Source organism: Caretta caretta, chromosome 8 (genome assembly GCF_965140235.1).
Source record: "Caretta caretta isolate rCarCar2 chromosome 8, rCarCar1.hap1, whole genome shotgun sequence".
NCBI lineage: Eukaryota > Metazoa > Chordata > Testudines > Cheloniidae > Caretta > Caretta caretta.
The window spans coordinates 84650827-84669321 of NC_134213.1; the positions used below are offsets into that span (position 1 = coordinate 84650827).

At 41.5% G+C, this 18495-nt stretch overlaps 1 protein-coding gene across 2 annotated transcripts in view; it reads left to right on the forward strand.

The window, feature by feature from the left end:
• The window catches only part of PIGK (phosphatidylinositol glycan anchor biosynthesis class K), a 121080-nt gene extending 117850 nt beyond the window's left edge, over positions 1-3230 (forward strand). For both annotated transcript variants that reach the window (XM_048860648.1, XM_048860651.1), the window contains one exon: positions 1823-3230. In XM_048860648.1, the coding sequence (XP_048716605.1) occupies positions 1823-1939 (117 nt within the window). In that variant the 3' untranslated portion in view covers positions 1940-3230. The remainder of the gene's footprint in view (positions 1-1822) is intronic.
• Positions 3231-18495: the final 15265 nt, after the last annotated feature.

An 18495-nucleotide genomic window follows, 5' to 3' on the forward strand; every position in this document is an offset into this window, starting at 1 on the left:
GGTATCAACAGCAGATACGTTTTATAGTTAACGATAGTTTCTTAGCAAATGTAACGGTGTATATATTTACTTTGTCTTAAATCTTCTGCTTTATTATTATTAATGTAAATTATAATCTGAGTTTCTTGATTCTCTCAGCAGGGCAAATAAATTCAATTACATTTCATGGGCTTGTTTTTCTGGTTTGTGTCCTAGGCCCCCCAGTTTCCATTTGATTTTTTGTTTATGCATAACAAATATTATACTTAACGAGAAATTTTCTCTTGATTTAAAAAAAAACAAAACTATCCAGATCTATCCAGCTTTAGAAAATGGAGGCAGAGAAATCCAAAGGCTTTTGTTGTTGTTGATTGAAAAGCTGTTTTGAAAGAACAGACGCTGCAAACTGCACCTATGGCTTTAAAGTTCCCAGCCACCTGGTGCATTTAGTGGGAAACAGGAAGCTTCCCATAACCAGTTTCATGCAGAAATTGGAACTGTGGAATATTTTGTATTTGTAATAAGTTATCTGAGTGTAAGATGACTGTTTTAATTTGACTTCATGCTACAAAAGTAAAACACCTTTGAATGCTCATGGTATAGAAGGAGAATCTGGTGCAAGCTTTAGGTAGAAAATGTATATATTCTATGCAAGACAGATGGCTTTTCTAACAACAAGAAGCCAAATCCCTCCTCAGAAAATGAACAAAAACTAAGCAAGAACTTCAGTACAGTATTTGTGCTATTTAGACATGCTCTATTTCTTTAGCAATTCTAGTTTAGCAGCATGTGTTTATTTTTCTTTTAGCAATTCCACCCCTTGCATACACCTAGGATTCTGCATTACTGTATATGGTGTTATATGACTACTGTGTTCAGGAGGTACTGAGTTATGCTTCTCATAAGAATTGCAACTCTGCTGTCTCTGATTTCAGCATGTTTAAATTCTCAGCCAAAATGTTGCATGTACATAGCATGAATTATACAGATCTTAGACAGATTTTGGGCACTCTGGGTCTCTACCTGGCAGAGTTCATTTCCCACCACAGACCATATAAGATATGAAATTTTCATGGTGCTGAGCAAAGAGCAGAAGGGATACGAATCTTACCATTCGGTTTGTATGAGAAGGGGCCTGGCTGTCCTGGATGTAGTTCACTTGTCTGCAGATAAAAGGATTGTTCAAGGGAGGAGTACTGGTGAGGACCAGACAAGCACAGGGCTTGTCTTGGGCTTCCTGAGGTGCAAATCCTTAGGGAAACTACTGTGTTCAAATCAATCATACTGTGTATTATAGTCAATTAACTATTAATAATTATGTATATATTTAAATAACTATTAATTCATTAAATAACTCAGCACAGAAGGAACATCTGACCATCATTTCTTTGATGATGAAAAACCAAACTCCTCTTTTTTCTTTAACTTTCACACTTAAGAATGTATATTTTTAATACCCAACAAAGTTTTACCAAATTTTCCCATAAAATTTCACAGTTCACTTGAGCCCAATCATGAGAAATTTCACTTCAAACAAATGTGTGAGGGATTTTTCTTCTGGAAAGTTATGTGCACCTGCAAATAGTGTACAACAAAAGTGGTGTTTTACTCATAGCTATAGTGTCACTCCCAGATGCAGGTGAAGTGACAGGCTGTCAGCTCACTTCACCTCAGTTACTTTTAACTTCATTAAAAGGATAGATGTTTGGCGCTGGATATCAGCTTTGTAAAGGATGTGCATTTTGTCAATATTTTGCCCTAGCGCAAAGATTTTTTTCCAGTTGATAAATCCAAAAAGTATTTAGCACGAAGAACTAACAGTGATACCATTTTTATTTTACAGAAACCAAAACAGAAAGACTGGCATCCTCCAGGAGGTTTTATTCTAGGACTCTGGGCATTGATTATCATGGTTTTCTTTAAAACGTATGGAATCAAGCACATGAAATACATCTTCTAGGCTTTCTGAGCAACCAAGATGATTGCACTGACTGCAACATGGGATGAAAATTGGTGTTATCAAAGGTTCTTTATTTGTGTATTATGTCTGTTTGTAGTGACAAATAATGCTGAAACCTCACATCTAGATGCTCTTTTGATGTTGTGTCATCTGTCCTCCTTTCAGTAAAAAGCCTAACTAATGGTTATACTATTAGATAATTTTATACTTTCTCATTTAAACACATTTTAATGCTGTTTATGAGCAATTTTTCATCCTGTGTTTTCAGAGACAGCAGGAAAACCGAAGATCTCAGCTGAATCTTTAAAATGTTAAGGCTGTTTATGAGTTGTAAAAAGGAAGAATGCTTTCCCTTCCACCTCTAAGTAAATCTTTTTAAAAGTTATCCCATCACTGGAACAAAGGACTAGACAATATGCAGAACCTTATTTAAGTAAGATGTCATTTTATCAATAAAAACTTAAGTCACTCTATAGACTTCAGGCATGACATATTGAAAACTTGCTCAACAGACACAAAAATATTGTAGAAAATATTGATTTTTTGTGTGTTAAATACAATCCTTTAGATCAGTACTTTTACCTAGGGCAATTTTGGGTTTAGGATTCTATGAGCCATTAGAATTGAAAACAAAAATATGGCCAAACAATGACCTCATTTAATCTAGTTGAAGAAAAAGCTGCCAAAATGTGTAAAAATACATTATTTAATCTTGTCTATTAGAAATCAGTAAATATCTAATAAGAACAAACCAATAGATATGTCAAAACAGAATTTATAAGACTTAAAACAGTGCAGTTCAGAAACTCTTGAGTACAATAGTACAATTTACAATTATTTTAAATCCCTGATACCAGAGACAATTTTCCTCTATGCAAAGATGATCCAGTGTATTTAATGCATTGGAAACCCTTTCATCCAAATTGCATAGCCTTAAAAAGACAGTGTTGCAAGGTCTATGAATGGTTCTATTAATTAATGGTTAATGTATGCTAAGTGGGTTTTGTTCTTAAATTTTAGCAATATTAAGTGACAGGAGGACCAAATCTGTTCATATACAGGAACAACAAATGCCAGAGAAGAGATTTCTGAAGATGTTTTTCCTGAATACCAAATGGTTCTGCTCTGTATGTCAAATATAAAGATTAGATATACAGGAAGGGAATAGTCTATCTGACATAAATCTCTAAAAATCATTAGGAACTATTTGTATTTGTATTATTAACGTATAGATGCCTGGATCATTTTGTTGGAGAGAATACAGCATTAAAGATTGCCACATTGCATAGAACATGTACATTAGATGTTTTATCTTTGTTATTTTTAGGCTTAATTGTGGCATTTCGTCACAGCCTCGTTTTAGGGATGGTGTTGAGGTGCACTGTCCTTCAGGCACAATCCCACCCCCAGCTCTGGTGAGTGCAAGTTTAGTGCTGCTTCTGGAAAGGGTCTGGTGTCTGCCAAGATACTTCTGCTGAAGGAGTGGGGAACCTTTTTTCTATCAGGGGCCATTGATCCACAGAAAAAATCAGTCATGAGCCACATACAAGTAAAAAGCAAGGGTCTGGTCCAAAGCCCATGCTGTTGACTACCCCAGTCTTTGAATCAGACGCTGTGATATGATTCTCGTCATAAATCGGCCCTACCATCCCTGATGCTGTCATGTGGCTCTTCTCTGAATTCCCCCTGGTTTGTCAGTACATTGCTGGGGGCCCAGAGCCGATTGCAGGATCCCCGACGGGGGCTCCTCCCCAGAACTGGAATGAGAGGGGCTGTCCTCTCCATGCTCCAGGGTGGGTGGCCCAGTGGCATAGCCAGGACGGTACACTTGGGTAGGCCCTGACTTTGGCTCGGTGGGTGGGTGGGCGGGAAGGTGGAGCAGGAGGAATTGGGTCCGTCTTCCCCCTCCCTCCACCCAGCCTTTGGCCAGGGGTCCCCTGGAGCTCGCATCCAGCTCCGTCCAGCTCACATCCAGCTCCGAGAGGGGACACCGCTCTCCAGCAGCAACGGCTCCCATCCCACCGCCCCGCAACAGGCCTGGCTCCCCAAGCAGCAGGCCTTCCTTTTTTGAGCATTCCTCTGCCGCCACTGGGCTGCCCGCTCGCTTGCCTGCTGCCCTCCTCCCAGTGCCAGCTTAGCCACTGGGCTAAGGCGATGTGCCCAGGAGCCCCAGCCAATTGGGGGGCCCTGGAAAAATGGGAGCCACCTGCTCCGACCCAGTGCTCCTGCCGGGGAACATGGTTGGGGCTTGGGGGCTTGCCCTGCTCTGCCCACCCAGCACTCCAGCAGGGGAGTGGGGTTGGGGTGCGGGGGGTTGCTGGAGCGCCGGGCGGAGCAGGGTGAGCCCCGGACCCTGCTCCCTGGCTGGAGTGTTGGGTGGGTGGGCGAAACGGGGTGAGCTCCCAACCCTGCTCTGTGGGCCAGATGAAATTAAGCAATGGGCCAGGCCGTAGGTTCACCACCCATGTTCTTCTGGATAGTGCTAGAGACTAGCACCATCAGTGCACTAGTCCCACAGAGTCATTCTGCTCCATAAGCACAATGTTGTGCTCAGCACCTGTAACGGGCACAAGGGGAGGAGAGGAGAGCTGTAGACTTTTCCTTGTATATTTGCACATGCGTCTCCCCTATCTTGGCACTGTTTAAAAATAAAGAGATTTTCTGAGGGAAAGTGGATGGCCTGAGGGGTTAGTACTGGGAAAAAGCATTTTTCACCTCTAGAACCCTAGTTCAAATCTAGCTGTTGGTCATAGCACTTGAGACTTTTTTTTCTGAGCACTGGCGATGTGGTTTGATGTTAAATTAGAAACAAAGAGATTCCCTGCACAAAGAACCTTACGGGCTAACAACAGGGTAGACTGTGAGAAATAAGATTAAGGTTGGAGCTTGCTCTCGTTACATCATGCAAACCCCCCACCCCCTCGCACATGCCCTTTGTGGATGAGATACCAGTGAATGGCTGAGCTTGGAAAACACCGTCCTCTTCAAGTCAGAGTGGGACACGGTGGCAGGACAGCAGTAAGAAGCTTGCACTCCATGCTGTACCTGTTCTGTGGCCAAAGAGAAGGCGTATTTCTCCCTGGCGTTCAGTCCAGCACCTTTCACAAGCAGTAGATTCACTCACAATAATTATAACACTTTTAAGGAATAGGTTTTTTGTTCTAAAAATGAAATGGCATGAGAATGACAAGAATTTAAAATGAAAAGTGCAATCTATCCCTGCTATTTCTAATGCGCCTATCAATATAGTATCTATTGTAGACCCCCATTAAAAAATTGAGTCAATTAAATTTGTCCTTAAAAGACCTCTGTCTACCTATTGTTCCTCAATTCAGCTGCTGATAATTTTTTTCTTTTTTCTCTCAAATAATTATTTTTATCAAATGATAAATCGGCTTTACAGGCAGATTTGGCCACATTTTAAAAGACAGCTGAAGTGACATTAATAGAGCTTTCAGACTTGTTTCAACTGCAATTAAATTTTCTTATTCAGATTTCTTAGGCCTTATTCATTTCCCTCCATCCTTTTACTGTCTTCATTTGAGAGAAATGATAGGCAGGAGATTCAACAGAGCTGGGCTGAATTTTGAGGGGCAGGGAAGAAATCAGTGATGCTGTACTTTTGAAAAGAGAACCTGCTTGGGGAAAAGGAGGCAGTTAGGTGGGTTATTAAAACATAATTTACGGAAGGGAAAACTCAGTAAGCATACCCTCACAGCTCATTAAACTGAAGTAAGAAAAACAATTAGAATGGAATGCAACAATCAATTCTTAATGCATTTATGGTTGAGATATTTAAAATCAGAGAATAATCATGATCATCTAGTCTGACCTGCACACCAAAGGCCACAGAACCGCACCCACCCACTCCAGTATTTACCCCCCTAACCTCTGGTTGAGTTACTGAAGTCCTTAAATCATGATTTAAAGACTTTAAGTTACAGAGAATCCATCCTTTACACTAGTTTAGACCTGCAATTGAGCTGTGTCCCATGTTGCAGAGGAAGGCAAAAAAGCCCAGGGTTTCTGCCAATCTGACCTGGGGAGAAATTCCTTGCCGACCCCAAATATGGTGATCAGTTGGACCCTGAACATTCCAGCCAGACAGCTGGAAAAGAATTCTCTCTAGTAACTCAGAGCTCTCCCCATCTAGTGTCCTATCACTGACTGTTGGGGATATTTGCTACTAGGAGTCACAGATGGGCTACATGTCATTGTAGGCAGTTTCATCATCATCCCCTCCCTAAGCTTCTTATGTTCAGTCTTGAAACCGGTTAGTTTTTTTTGCCCTCACTGCTCCCCTTGGAAAGCTGTTCCAGACCTTTACTCCTCTAACAGTTAGAAACCTTTGTCTAATTTCAAGCCTAGAGTAAACTAGTACTAAAGTAGAGCAAGACCATTACCTCCTGTGTCTTATGTATAACATTCTTGTTAATAGACCCCAGAATGATACTAGTCTTTTTTTGCAGCTGCGTCACATTGTTGACTCATATTCAATGTGATCCACTGTAACCCCCAGATCCTTTTCAGCTGTACTACCGCCTAGCCAGTTATTCCCATTTTGTAGTTAAGCATTTGATTTCCCCCTCCCCCCAAGTATAATACTCTGCACTTGTCTTTATTGAATTTCATCTTCTTGATTTCAGACCAATTCTTTAATTTGTCAATCATTTTGAATTCTAATCCTGTCCTCCAAAGTGCTTGCAACCCCTCCTAGGCTGGAATCATCTGCAAATTTGACAAGCATATTCTCTATCATCCAAGTCATTAATAGAGAATATTGGATAGTATTGGACCCAGGACTGACCCCAGCAGGACCCCACTAGATACCAATTTGACAGTAGAACTATAGACTTTCAATCAGTTGTGCACCCACCTTATGATAACTTCGTCTAGACTATATTTCCCTGGTTGGCTTAGGAGACGGTAATGTGGGATGGTGTCAAAAGCCTTACTAAGATTAAGATATATCATGTCTACTGCTTCCCCCTTCATCCAGTAGGCCAGTGGTTCCCAAACTTGTTCCACTGCTTGTGCAGGGAAAGCCCCTGCTGGGCCGGGCTGGTTTGTCCGCTGCATCTGCAGGTTCGGCCGATCGCAGCTCCCAGTGGCCGCGATTCGCTGCTCCAGGCCAATGGGGGCATCACCCATTGGCCTGGAGCAGCGAACCTCGGCCACTGGGAGCCACGATCGGCCAAACCTGTGAACGCAGCAGGTAAACAAACCGGCCCAGCCCAGCAGGGGCTTTCCCTGCACAAGCGGCGGAACAAGTTTGGGGACCACTGCACTGGGCCAATACACCTGTTAAAGAAGAAAATTAGGTTATAGGTTTGTTCATGACAAATCCATGCTACCTATATCTTATCACCTTCTTATTGTCTAGGTGCTTATGATTTGATAAATAATTTGTTTCAGCATCTTTCCAGGTATTTAAGTTTGGTTGACTGGTCTATAATTTCCTGGCTCCTCTTTGTTCCTCTTTTTAAAGACAGGTACTATGTTTAACCTTCTCCAGTCCTCTGGGATCTCACCTGTCTCCCATGAGTTCTCAAAGATAATTGCTAATGGTTCTGAGATCGCTTCAGTTAGTTCCTTAATTACTTTAGGATGATTTCATCAGGCCCTGCCAACTTGAATACATCTAACGTATCTTTAACCTGTTCCTTCCCTGTTTTGGCTTGTGTTCCTTCTCTCTTGTTAACATTAATTGAGTTGAGTATCTGTTCAGTGTTAACGCTTTTAGTGAAGACTGAAGTAGCACAGGCATTAAACACCTCAGCCTTCTTGATGTCATAAGTTATTAGCTCTCCTTCCCCACTAAGTAGAGGACCTACACTTTTCTTCATCTTTCTTTGCTCCTAATTTATGGAACCTCTTCTTGCTTTTTACATCCCTTGCTAGATGTAACTCATTTTATGCCTTAGCCTTTCTGATTTTGTCCTTATATTCTTGTACTATACTTTTGTACGTCTCTTTAGCAATTTATCCATGTTTCCACTTTTTGTAGAATTCCTTTTTGATTTTCAGGTAATTAAAGAGCTCTTGATAGAGCCAGATTAGCCTGTTACTATTCTTCCTATCTTTCTTTCACATCAGGATAATTTACTGTTGTGCCTTTAATGTTGTCTCTTTGAGAAACTGCCAAACTTTGAGAAATCAAGCTGTCCTGAACAAATTTATCCCTTACATTTTCTTCCCATGGGACCTGACTTACTAGTGCTCTGAGATTGTTAAAGTCTGCTTTTTTCAAAGTCCATTGTTCTTATTTTGCTGCTCTTTCTCCTTCCTTTCCTTAGAATCTATCATTTCTTGTTCATTTTTACCTTTAACCTTTAAGTTTACAACCAATTCCTCCCTGTTGGTTAGAATCAAGTTTAAAGTGGCTATGTCCCTTGTTACTGCATTTCTGAAACAAAGTTGTCCCCAGAGCATTCCAAGGATTTACTGGAAATGTTGTGTTTTGCCATATTACTTTTCCAACAGACGTATGGGTAGTGAAAGTCCCCCATTACTACCAGGTCCCATGTTTGGATATTTCTCTTATTTGTTCTAGAAATGCATCCTTCACCACTTTTTAAAACCCTATTTTTCCCCTTTTACCTTTACCCAGAGATTTTCAACTGATCTGCCTCTCACCTCTTTCTGGATCGCAGAACATGTGTCTGTATTCTTATAATGCAACACCTTCTCCTTTTTTCCCTGCCTGTCCTTCCTAAACAAGCCATACCCCTCTATAGAAATTTTCTAGTCATGTGTTTTATCCCACCAAGACTTTGTGATGCCAGTTAAGTCATAATTTAGCTTATCTACTAATACTTCCAGTTCTTTTTTATTCCCCATATTCCTTCCATTTGTGTATAGATATCTAAGACCTTGAGCAGGTTCCCCCACTGATAGCCCTCTTGATGCTCCTTGCTGACCCTATGTACTTTTCTATGCCCCCTCCCCAAAAATTTAGTCCTCTATTAAGGTTGCCTTTGTTAATGTTTACCTGTGGGCTTTTGTCACCTGTCCTCTTTTAACCTAATTTAAAGCCCTCCTCACTGTGTTGTTGAGGTGATGCTCTTCCTCTTCTTGGTCAGGTGCACTCTATCTCTTCTCAACTGTTGTCCTTCCCAGAAAAACATTCCATGGTTAAGGAAGCTGAATCTCAGAACACCCATAAGTCAGCTATCTTCCTCAAATGACAGTCTTTTCTTTCAAGTATTTGATTATAATTTTTGTCCTTAAGTACAGTACCACTCAGAAAAGTGACTCTAGAAATGCATCTCAGTAAGGTTCTGAGTAAATGTGCTCTGTTTACAAGTGAAATCCCCCCTACCCCCAACTTCCACCCCTGTGAACTCAGCCTGGGATCTAAGAGTCAAACTGAATACTTTCCATCTGTCACATCATATATGTTTTGCAGGCCAAATTATCCCTTTGTGCAATCTCAGTGATTTCTCTGAGGTTGCATATTTTAGCCCTGTATTTGGAATTTAATAAACAATTTTGATGATAATGCACACAGAATATATCCAGCTTTTTCTCCCTCTTGGGAGTATAAAACAGTAAAATCTTGTTTTAGTCACTAAAGTATGTAGCTATGAATGACTATAGATAGGGAGTAGAACTGTTGTATAAAAATAACTTTTTCAATAGACACTTTTCAGAGCAGAATTACACATTGTATGTATAATGTATGTGTGTAAACCCATGCCCACAGTGTGGCCAAGATTGCATTGCTGACCTTCTTGTCTGTAAATCCTTGACCATATAACTGTACTGATGTATTGTATCGTTTTACTATATAGTGCCTAGGATGACTTATGATGCTATAGAAATGGTAAAAACTTTTTTAAAAACCTGAATAATCATCACTCTAAAATCAGCATCTTTATTTCAACATTTTCACTTCTTTAGGATTATTTATTCAACCGTATTGCCATCATTTGACTAAAGGTATGGTAGCTTTTCCATATGTACACAGCCAGGTATGCTGCCTAAATGTCTGTGTACCTTGATTCATGGCCGTGGCTTTACCTTTACTGAGGAAAAACGATATCCTGAATGTATGTGCAGTACTTGGTTTTTCCTGGGCATGCCCAAATGATTACACAAATGTGTGACTCCAGATTGGCAGAAAAGGCTGCAAAATAGAGATAAACAAGCAAACCTACCTAAGCCCTGGGGCAGAAAGTCCTGGCAGCTATGAAAATAGGAGGGTTCAATTCACCATACAAGTCAATCCTTATTTTCCCAGGTTATCTTATTACCTACCAGGAAGCTCTGTCTTCCTGACATGATGAAGGAATATAGGTAAACCAAAGCTACTGCTATCCCTACTATCACCAGTAATGCCACCCACTTTTGTTCAGAGACCTGCCCCTCGGATTAAAGACCAACCACCATCAGATTATGGTAATGGTGGTGCTGACACCTGTTCTGCAGGGAGGACATATGCCCCGTCTCCAAACTGCAGCGACGTTGATAGACCACTCTTATCCCTACGTAAACAGCCTTACCTGGATCTTTGCTCTTTGGGACCAGAGACTACAGGTCATGATAAACTGTAAGCTTAGCAGGCATCCTCCGTTTTATCACTTGCTCTTCAGCCAGGTCTGGAGCCTAAAACTAAAGATAACAGAGCTGACATCACAAAATTGCATGCAATTGGGTAAAGCAGGCCAGGACACTTGTAAGAAAAACTCTTATTCCTAATGGTTGGTGGACAGTGCAGCAAATAAAACAACACCATCATTGTTGACCCCTTTCCAAGCCCTGTTTGCCATGAGGTGTTTGATGGCACCCCCTTGAAATGTTTAGGGTCAGCAGCTCCAACCTGGCTAATTGAGCGGCCAGGACTATTGGACTGATTTTTGTCTTGTTTCACCCACTGCAGTAGCCTGATAACAGCCGAGGAACCAGATAATTTCCACAGTGCTGGATAATTGCATATGAGCTACCAGCGTTTTCCCTCAGTTTGTGTATTTGGACTCAGCAGATCACATCTCATGCCCTGATGCCTCTTCAAGCAAGGCTCCACTGGGGATAAAACAAAGCTGGATTGGAAACAGTATTGCCTGCTTATGGGCCCAGTAGGTGACACTAGGACTGAGGATTCAAATACTGTAAGGAAGAGTGACATGGTACTAGACCAACAAGCTGTGGGGAAAAAAAGCCCAAAAGGTGAGAGCAGGGAGCAAGTTCAAACATGTGTTGATAGTGTGGGGAGACAGGCTGCTAACCTACATGGTTGAGGGGGTTGGAATGCGTCATGGCCAAAGGAGGGCGTAAGTAATCACTGAAGCTGATTCTCTCACGCTGGCAGCCTGGCTAGGCCTGCTGTTTTGGCAGTCCTGATCCCAAAAGAATATGATCAAAACCTTCCAAAAGGTTGACTCAAACTGGTATTGCATTTCACCTCCCTGTGATGGAGTCCGCTGCCATGGAAGTAGGGAATGAAAGGTTTTCCTCCAAGGGCTGAACTGAATTGCCTAGCATGGCAGGCGTTTGTTACTGAGACCCTATAGCCCGTCTTTCAGGTGAATGCAGGTGTCCTATGGGTTTCGAGTACGGTCACTAATGTAAAATTAACATGCTTACATCGCATATAGCACTGGTTTTTTATTTTTAGATTAAAAGTATAAAACCAGAGCCAGATAATCCTCTGCTGCAGAATGGGGCCAGTAGGAACATCCCCTTTCTTCCCGAGGAAGGAAAGAGGTTCATTCACCGAAGCTACTCCAGAGCCACAGGGTCTTCTACACTAACACCCTATACTGCCACAGCAGTACCAAGTCCCACTTTCTCTGAATGTTGGCTTCCAGCTGTGCCTATGTCACATAGCTATGACTTAATCAAATTTTATCGAACTTTCCAAATGAATTCACTTTTGAGGACAGGCACGAGAAGTTTCACCCGAAAGGGTAATTTCTCCAGAAAGTTATAAGCTACAGAAAATAGGAGTGTATACAATGGAAGTGTCTCCTCAACCATAATTTTAGCACTGCTATACAATAAAGAGCATAATAGCGTTTTTTTAACAGTGGTGAAAGACAAAGTAAAAAAGAACAGGTAGATGTTTGTCTTAGAAAATAATGTCCTCTGCTATTTGCACCTAATTAGCTCTGGTTTGCATTTGTCTGCAAACTTTTAAAAATAGTGCACTGTAAGTCATACATTTTGAAAGCCTTTGTGCTTAAATATGAACAACTTTTATATCCTAAATAATATGCTACCAAAGTAACAGTGTTTCATAGCACCTGTTTCACTTGCAAATTCTTCAAAATTAGAGTTTAGAGTCTTTTGCTTTTTGTTTTTTCCTAAAATGGATTTCTGTTGCATCTAAATGGTTAAACTGGCATGTGCCTTTCAAGTTTTGTTTTTTTAACACAGGTACATTTATATATTAAATTTCTCTCCACCCAATCTCTCCCTATACTATTATATATAATATATATATTTAAATGTATGTATTTGAGGGACACTGACTTGTCTATGCTAGAAAGGGTTTGTTGATATAACCTAGTGGAGATGCAGTTTGCATTAGCAAAAAACTGGTTTTATTTTTTTTTTTTTTGCCAATATAGCTTATACCAGTTCCCTGAACTCTAAATAAACTATGCTTCCAAAAGGATTTTTTTGGCTGGAATAACTGTGTCTACACTAGGGCTGTTTCTGGCATAGCTGTGTCAGGTGTGGGTGTGTGTGTGGGGAGGAGGATATTTTTTTCATACTCCTAACTGACATTACTATGCCAGAAAACTTTTAAGGGTAGGTCAGTCAGCTGAGCTTTATATTCTGTTGGGAAGAGTCATTTCCTCTCTGATATGTCATCTTTTTTCCTTTTTCTAAAACTGTTTGAAAATAGCAACTGTTTCTTCTCCTATCACCAAATGGTTACTGGCATAATACTGCCATGTATTTACTGTTTGCTCAGGCTCATAGCACTGGGGGTAGGCAGGGCTTTAAAGAAGATAGTTCTATTGTACACAGCCACCATTTCAGGGTGCTTGGGAAGAAGAGTGACTCACGTAGCAACATCAAACAGTTTTATTTTTTAATTAAAAGTATAAAACCAAAGCCAGATTGTCCCCTGCTGCAGAAAGGGGCTTTAGCCCCATTCTCCTTCCCTGCGGAAGCAGCAGAGGTTCATTCACCCAAGCTACATTAGAGGCACAGGTTCTTCTGCACTAACACCCTGTACTGCCACAGCAGCACCAAATTCCCAGCTACCTCATAACCTGCCTCTGTTAGGAATCCCTTGCTCACAGGTACCCTCTGATTCTCCTTAAATGAGGGTTCCAGGCATGAACTTTCCTGCATGACCTACTTAGCAAGATAGGAATTGTTCCAGGATCCTGTCTTTGAGAGTGGCCACTACTAGCTGATTCAGAGAAGGGGCCAGAAACATAGACCCTAACTCTGCAGTGGACAATTATGGAATAACCAACCCCTGTGGAACGTGTTGTACTAATGTTAATTAAGGTGAATTTCCTTTGTAGAGAGACGGTTGCCTAGTGAGCAGAGAGCTAGACTGGGACTTGAAAGACCCAGTTTCTGTTCTCAGCTCTGGCCTGTTGGGTGAGCTTGGGCAAATTACTTCATCTCTTGGTGTTTCCCCATTTTTACGATGTGGAAAATGATACTGTCTTCCTTTGTAAAGCATTTTGAGATCTAAAGTTGACAAAGTGCTAAATGATTATTAGTTATTCTTGTAGGAAGAGTTGGTATCCTATTTAATGTAGCTGTAGGAGGTCTTATTACTTGTTAGTTTGTAATTTTTGTGGTAAGGAGTTGCACAGGTTACATTTGCATCATGTAATACAGTACTTCCTTTATGGTTTAGATTGTATTGTCTTCAGGTTTCACTGAATAGCCCTATGCTCTTGTACTGGGTAAATAGGAGGATCCAATTTATCTTTGCTATACAATTTCTTATTTTGTATTTGTATTGTTACCTTCCCTCTGCTTTCACTGGTTTAAACTAAGTAGGCCTGATCTTGGCATTCTCTCATCATACAGAAGCATTTCCATGCCTGTGTTTTTGTAGCCCATTTATGTACCCGTCCTATTTTCTGCATTATCACTGTTATGATGGAATAAGTAGGAATTAGAAGATTCCAGGTGAGGCCATAGCATTGCTTTACATGAAGGATGATCATAAAGGAGATACAGTAAGGGCCCGAAAAATAAAATACAGCAATCCTCTGAATACTGGTAACCATATATACCAGTTATCTCAGTATCTGCATGTAAGAAGGTGGCATTTCTTTCCCATAACATGCTATCCACACACATTAGATAGGGTCCAAGCCCTGAGTGCAACCACTGTGGGAGGTGAGGAAAATATATCCCCTTGACTTTTTCTTTATTACCCCCTGGGGGTTTGCCTTTATAACAACAGCAAAACCTAAAACAACTCAGCCTTCAGGTTCTCCTGCACTTGGCTGCTCGTAGTGTTTTCCCTACAGAACTTGCAGTTGTCAGCAGGATCTCAGGTTGTACTCTCCTAAGGGATATGGCACAACAGCTGCATTACAGATGTGGTCAGATACACCGTCATCCAGAGCTTCCCTTGGAGCACTGAGACTCCACTTTGCAAGCGCTGGCTGGCCCTTTATATTCACTTTTCCTCTCTTACTTTACATGTGTTAAAGAAACATTTTTGAAGGACCTCGTGATGGGAACCAATATTTTGTGCTGTAAGTGGGACCATTTCCCAATCTCGTCATGTTTATATTGTTCTGCCCCAACTCAGTGGTGGTCTCCCCATCGTATTGATTTTTCTAGTTCTTTTATATTTCCTACACATTTTTAAAGGAGTTTGTTACTCCAGAGAGTTTTCCCTGGACGGTATGACATTTGACATATATGCTACCTACACTGCTCTGCTCTGTAACAGACAGCTGTTAATTCAGATCCATTTGAATTTTACTTCCTTTCAGTAAAGATTCAGAAGCTGATTCCTGGAATATTCCATTTTTTTAGTGACAATTACACTCTACTTCTGTTTAACTGTGTTTTTTACCTGTTACCGTTTCTTGTCCTTCAGCTATGATGTTTAATTGAAATAGAAATAGGACTCATTATATCTAATTAAATATTTAACTTCCATCAGCTAGGGGTGATAATCATATTTTTTTCCTAAGTATCATTGGTGAAGGGTGCTGTATGCAATATGCAGCATTACTGAATTTAAAATGCAAGAGTTGTGTAAAATATTCACAAAGAAACCCCCTATAACTACCTATAAGACTACCTTAGCTGCTCCGATTCTATGGCGATGAGTGCCATATAAATGTCTGGCAGCTATAATTAGCTTATGTCAGGGAGCCAAAGAAACAGAACAAAGATTATTTAGAAAACTTCCCTACTTACTACTGTTTTCTCCAGAACTGCAGGAATAACTATCCTTACAGTTAGGTCAGGATCTAGCGCCACAGTTCTCATTTGCTTGCTTCATCTTCTGTACGTCATTCTGAATGTTTTCCTGGAGCTCCTAAGCCTCACCGTCCTCACACCTTACTTGAGTAAAATGATTACTGAAAAGAAAGATTGCCTGAGAAGGGACTGCAGATTAAACTCAAATTATTTAATTTAATTGTTCTTGGGTGAATATTTACTGTATTTAGTATATTGTGAAATGAGGGATCTTTTTTGTGTACAGGTCATTTGAAATGACTGATGCGGTTTGTGAAGTGATGGTTCTTGACACGAATGCTTAGAGCATGGACTAGTCAACAGGAGGCCTGAGTTCTATTCTCAAGTGTGGTGCTAACTTGTCGCATGACTTTAAGCCAGGTTACCAAGATGAAACCCATGGGAATTAGGTGCCTAAATACCTTTGAGGATCTGGAGTTTAACCTCTGTATCTCAATTTCCACATCTGTAATAATGGTTATAAATAGTACTTATCCATCTTTATAAAGTGGTCTAAAAATCCCAGGATCAAAGGTTCTTTGAAGTGCACACTATTATTATTTTATAGCATAATGGTTTTAGCTGGACATCTTTGTGCTAAAAAAACAGAAACCAAAAGCAGTATTTTTCTAGAGTTGCAGAGATATTTCCTTTGTCATATTCAATTCCAGTTGCACATGTCACGCTAGAGTTATAGTTCTTAAAGCTGAAAAACAACCACTGTAGTGAAGCTGGCCAGAGAAGAAAAGGTATGTTAGACATTCAAGTTTAAGATTAAGTAGATCTTAAAATTACTGATGTCTGTAAATACTGTTTTACAATGCTTTTTTAATATCAGAGGTGATACACACTGAAGCTAATGAGTCAATACAATCACAGTGACAGGTCTAGAATGACAGCACAAAGCAGATAGGGACAGTGGTGCGTATCAAGTCTGGCAGCCTTTACCATTACCAATCCTTAGTTTAAGATATGTTTTTCACTATACTCTAAAGCCCCACTCCAGGCTGGAATGTAGCATACAGTTACAACTCTTCAAAATGTAGAAAAAAAGCAGTTTGGACATCTGTAATTGTACTAAAGCATTTAAAAAAATTAATGACTTCACTAGATTTTATTTTGTATTCCGGTAATTTTTGCTGTGTGGACCAGTGGGGAAAAAATTAAAAACAATTTATTTCCCTATAAATAGCCAGTCCCTTTTGGAATCTTGCTAAGATCTTGGCCTCATCCCCATCCTGTGGCAGTGAGTTCTAATTACACATTGTCTGAAAAAGTATATCCTTAGAAATTTTTGTCTTAATCTCTGAAGCATCCTTAGGAAATACTTCTACATTCTGCTTAATTAGATGGGGGAACTCAAACTCAGATCCTTAAAAGTACTGATCAGCGTTCTAATGCCTAAGCCTTAGTTGCTGCTGCCTACAGGAATTTTCAGCCCCAACGTTGGCACTTAGGCTCCCCATATAATACAGCGGAGATTTAGGGGCTTGATCCACAAACTGTGGCATCTAAGTCCAACATTTAGACACCATGGACAGGCTTAAAACCACCACTCAGTTGCCATCTAACCCTGTGGGCACCTAAATTTCACCAGTTAGGCAGGTTCAAAGCTGCCTAAGTGCTGATGCTGTTCCAGAGCTGCTGAGTTGCCCATACCCTTGTTCACATATAAGCCCTGTCCTTGGCTTTTCCTATTGGCTCAGCTTGCTGGCTGCTGTGAATCCCACTTTTAAGTGCCCAACTCTTCCTATGCTTTGCATAGGGAGCCTGGATGCCTAATTCAAGGCTAAGGATTTTATTAGGCCTTAGCAGGGTGACTAAAATTAGACCTTGCAGTGCTGAGCTAAAAACCTCCTTTGTGGAGCTAATGCCTCGTGGGCACATATATTTCTATTGGTAAAGTCTGAGATGCTCACGTTTCTACTAGTGGGCATGCACACAGCTGCTTCAGTCCTGACACCACCAAGTGACTTGCTGCCTAACTCATGGGCCTTGGTGGGATTCACAGCCCCAACCAATCTCACCTGTGTGGCCCGACTCAGTAGTTAGGATGCTTTATGACAGTGGTGTGCAAACTGGTGTGTGCGCCTTCGGAGGGAGGGAGGGAGGGGGAAAGAAACGCAAGAGGTTCTCGGGGACGGGGTTTGGGGGGGTGCATGAAGAAACTGTGATGCTGTGGGCCCCACAAGACCCACTGCTGTAATAGCAGGTGTGGGATAAAAATAGTCTGTAATGTGGGATGGGAGTGGGATTAAAAACATAGACCTCCTGCACCACAAACACCATCAGTGCCCCCCCGCTACCCTACCCTAGCCAGCAGTAAGTCGTGACAATGCCTCCCTTACTGCTTCTGCCATCCCACCCTGTGGTACCCACGCCCACTATTATGGCAGGGGGATCCCAGTCCTGCTGCAGGCTAGAGCCCTTGCCCCCCCCAAAAAAGAAAAAAGTTTCAGATTACAAGTAATGTGGGGGCAGGGGACAGAAGCATGACAAATGCTGTGAAAGGGTGGCTGTGACCGGAAGACTTTGCTGCCTTATGGCATGCCTCTTATGGGATTGCCTCTGCCTCCCTCCCTCCCTTATAGCCCCTAGGAATTGTGGGAGCAGGGACTGGAACCTGGTTTGATCCCAGATGAGTGCCCTACCCACTGGCCTATAGCGATTCATTTTCTCTCGCTCTCTCTCCCCCCCTCCTTTATTATACACAGTGGAACAGCAGCAACAGGAGAGATCAAGACCCTCTTTCCCTCCCCCAGCCCCCAAGCTTAGGGCATTCTCCTGGGAGGATCTGTGTTCAAGTGGCTGGTCCACATGGCGCGGAGATTTGGCTCTCACCTTCTAGGTAAATGCTCTTGCCCCTAGGATTTTGGTTAAAAGCAGACCCCCCCCCCCCAAAAAAAGCCAGGAGTGGGTTCATGGCTGAGAATGCCAAGTGCAGAGAGGCACTGTTCACTGCTCCAGACTGGTGCCTAACTCCCCAAACCTCGTGCTGCCAGGGAGTAGAATCATAGAATATAAGGGTTGGAAGGGACCCCAGAAGGTCATCTAGTCCAACCCCCTGCTCGAAGCAGGACCAATTCCCAGTTAAATCATCCCAGCCAGGGCTTTGTCAAGCCTGACCTTAAAAACCTCTAAGGAAGGAGATT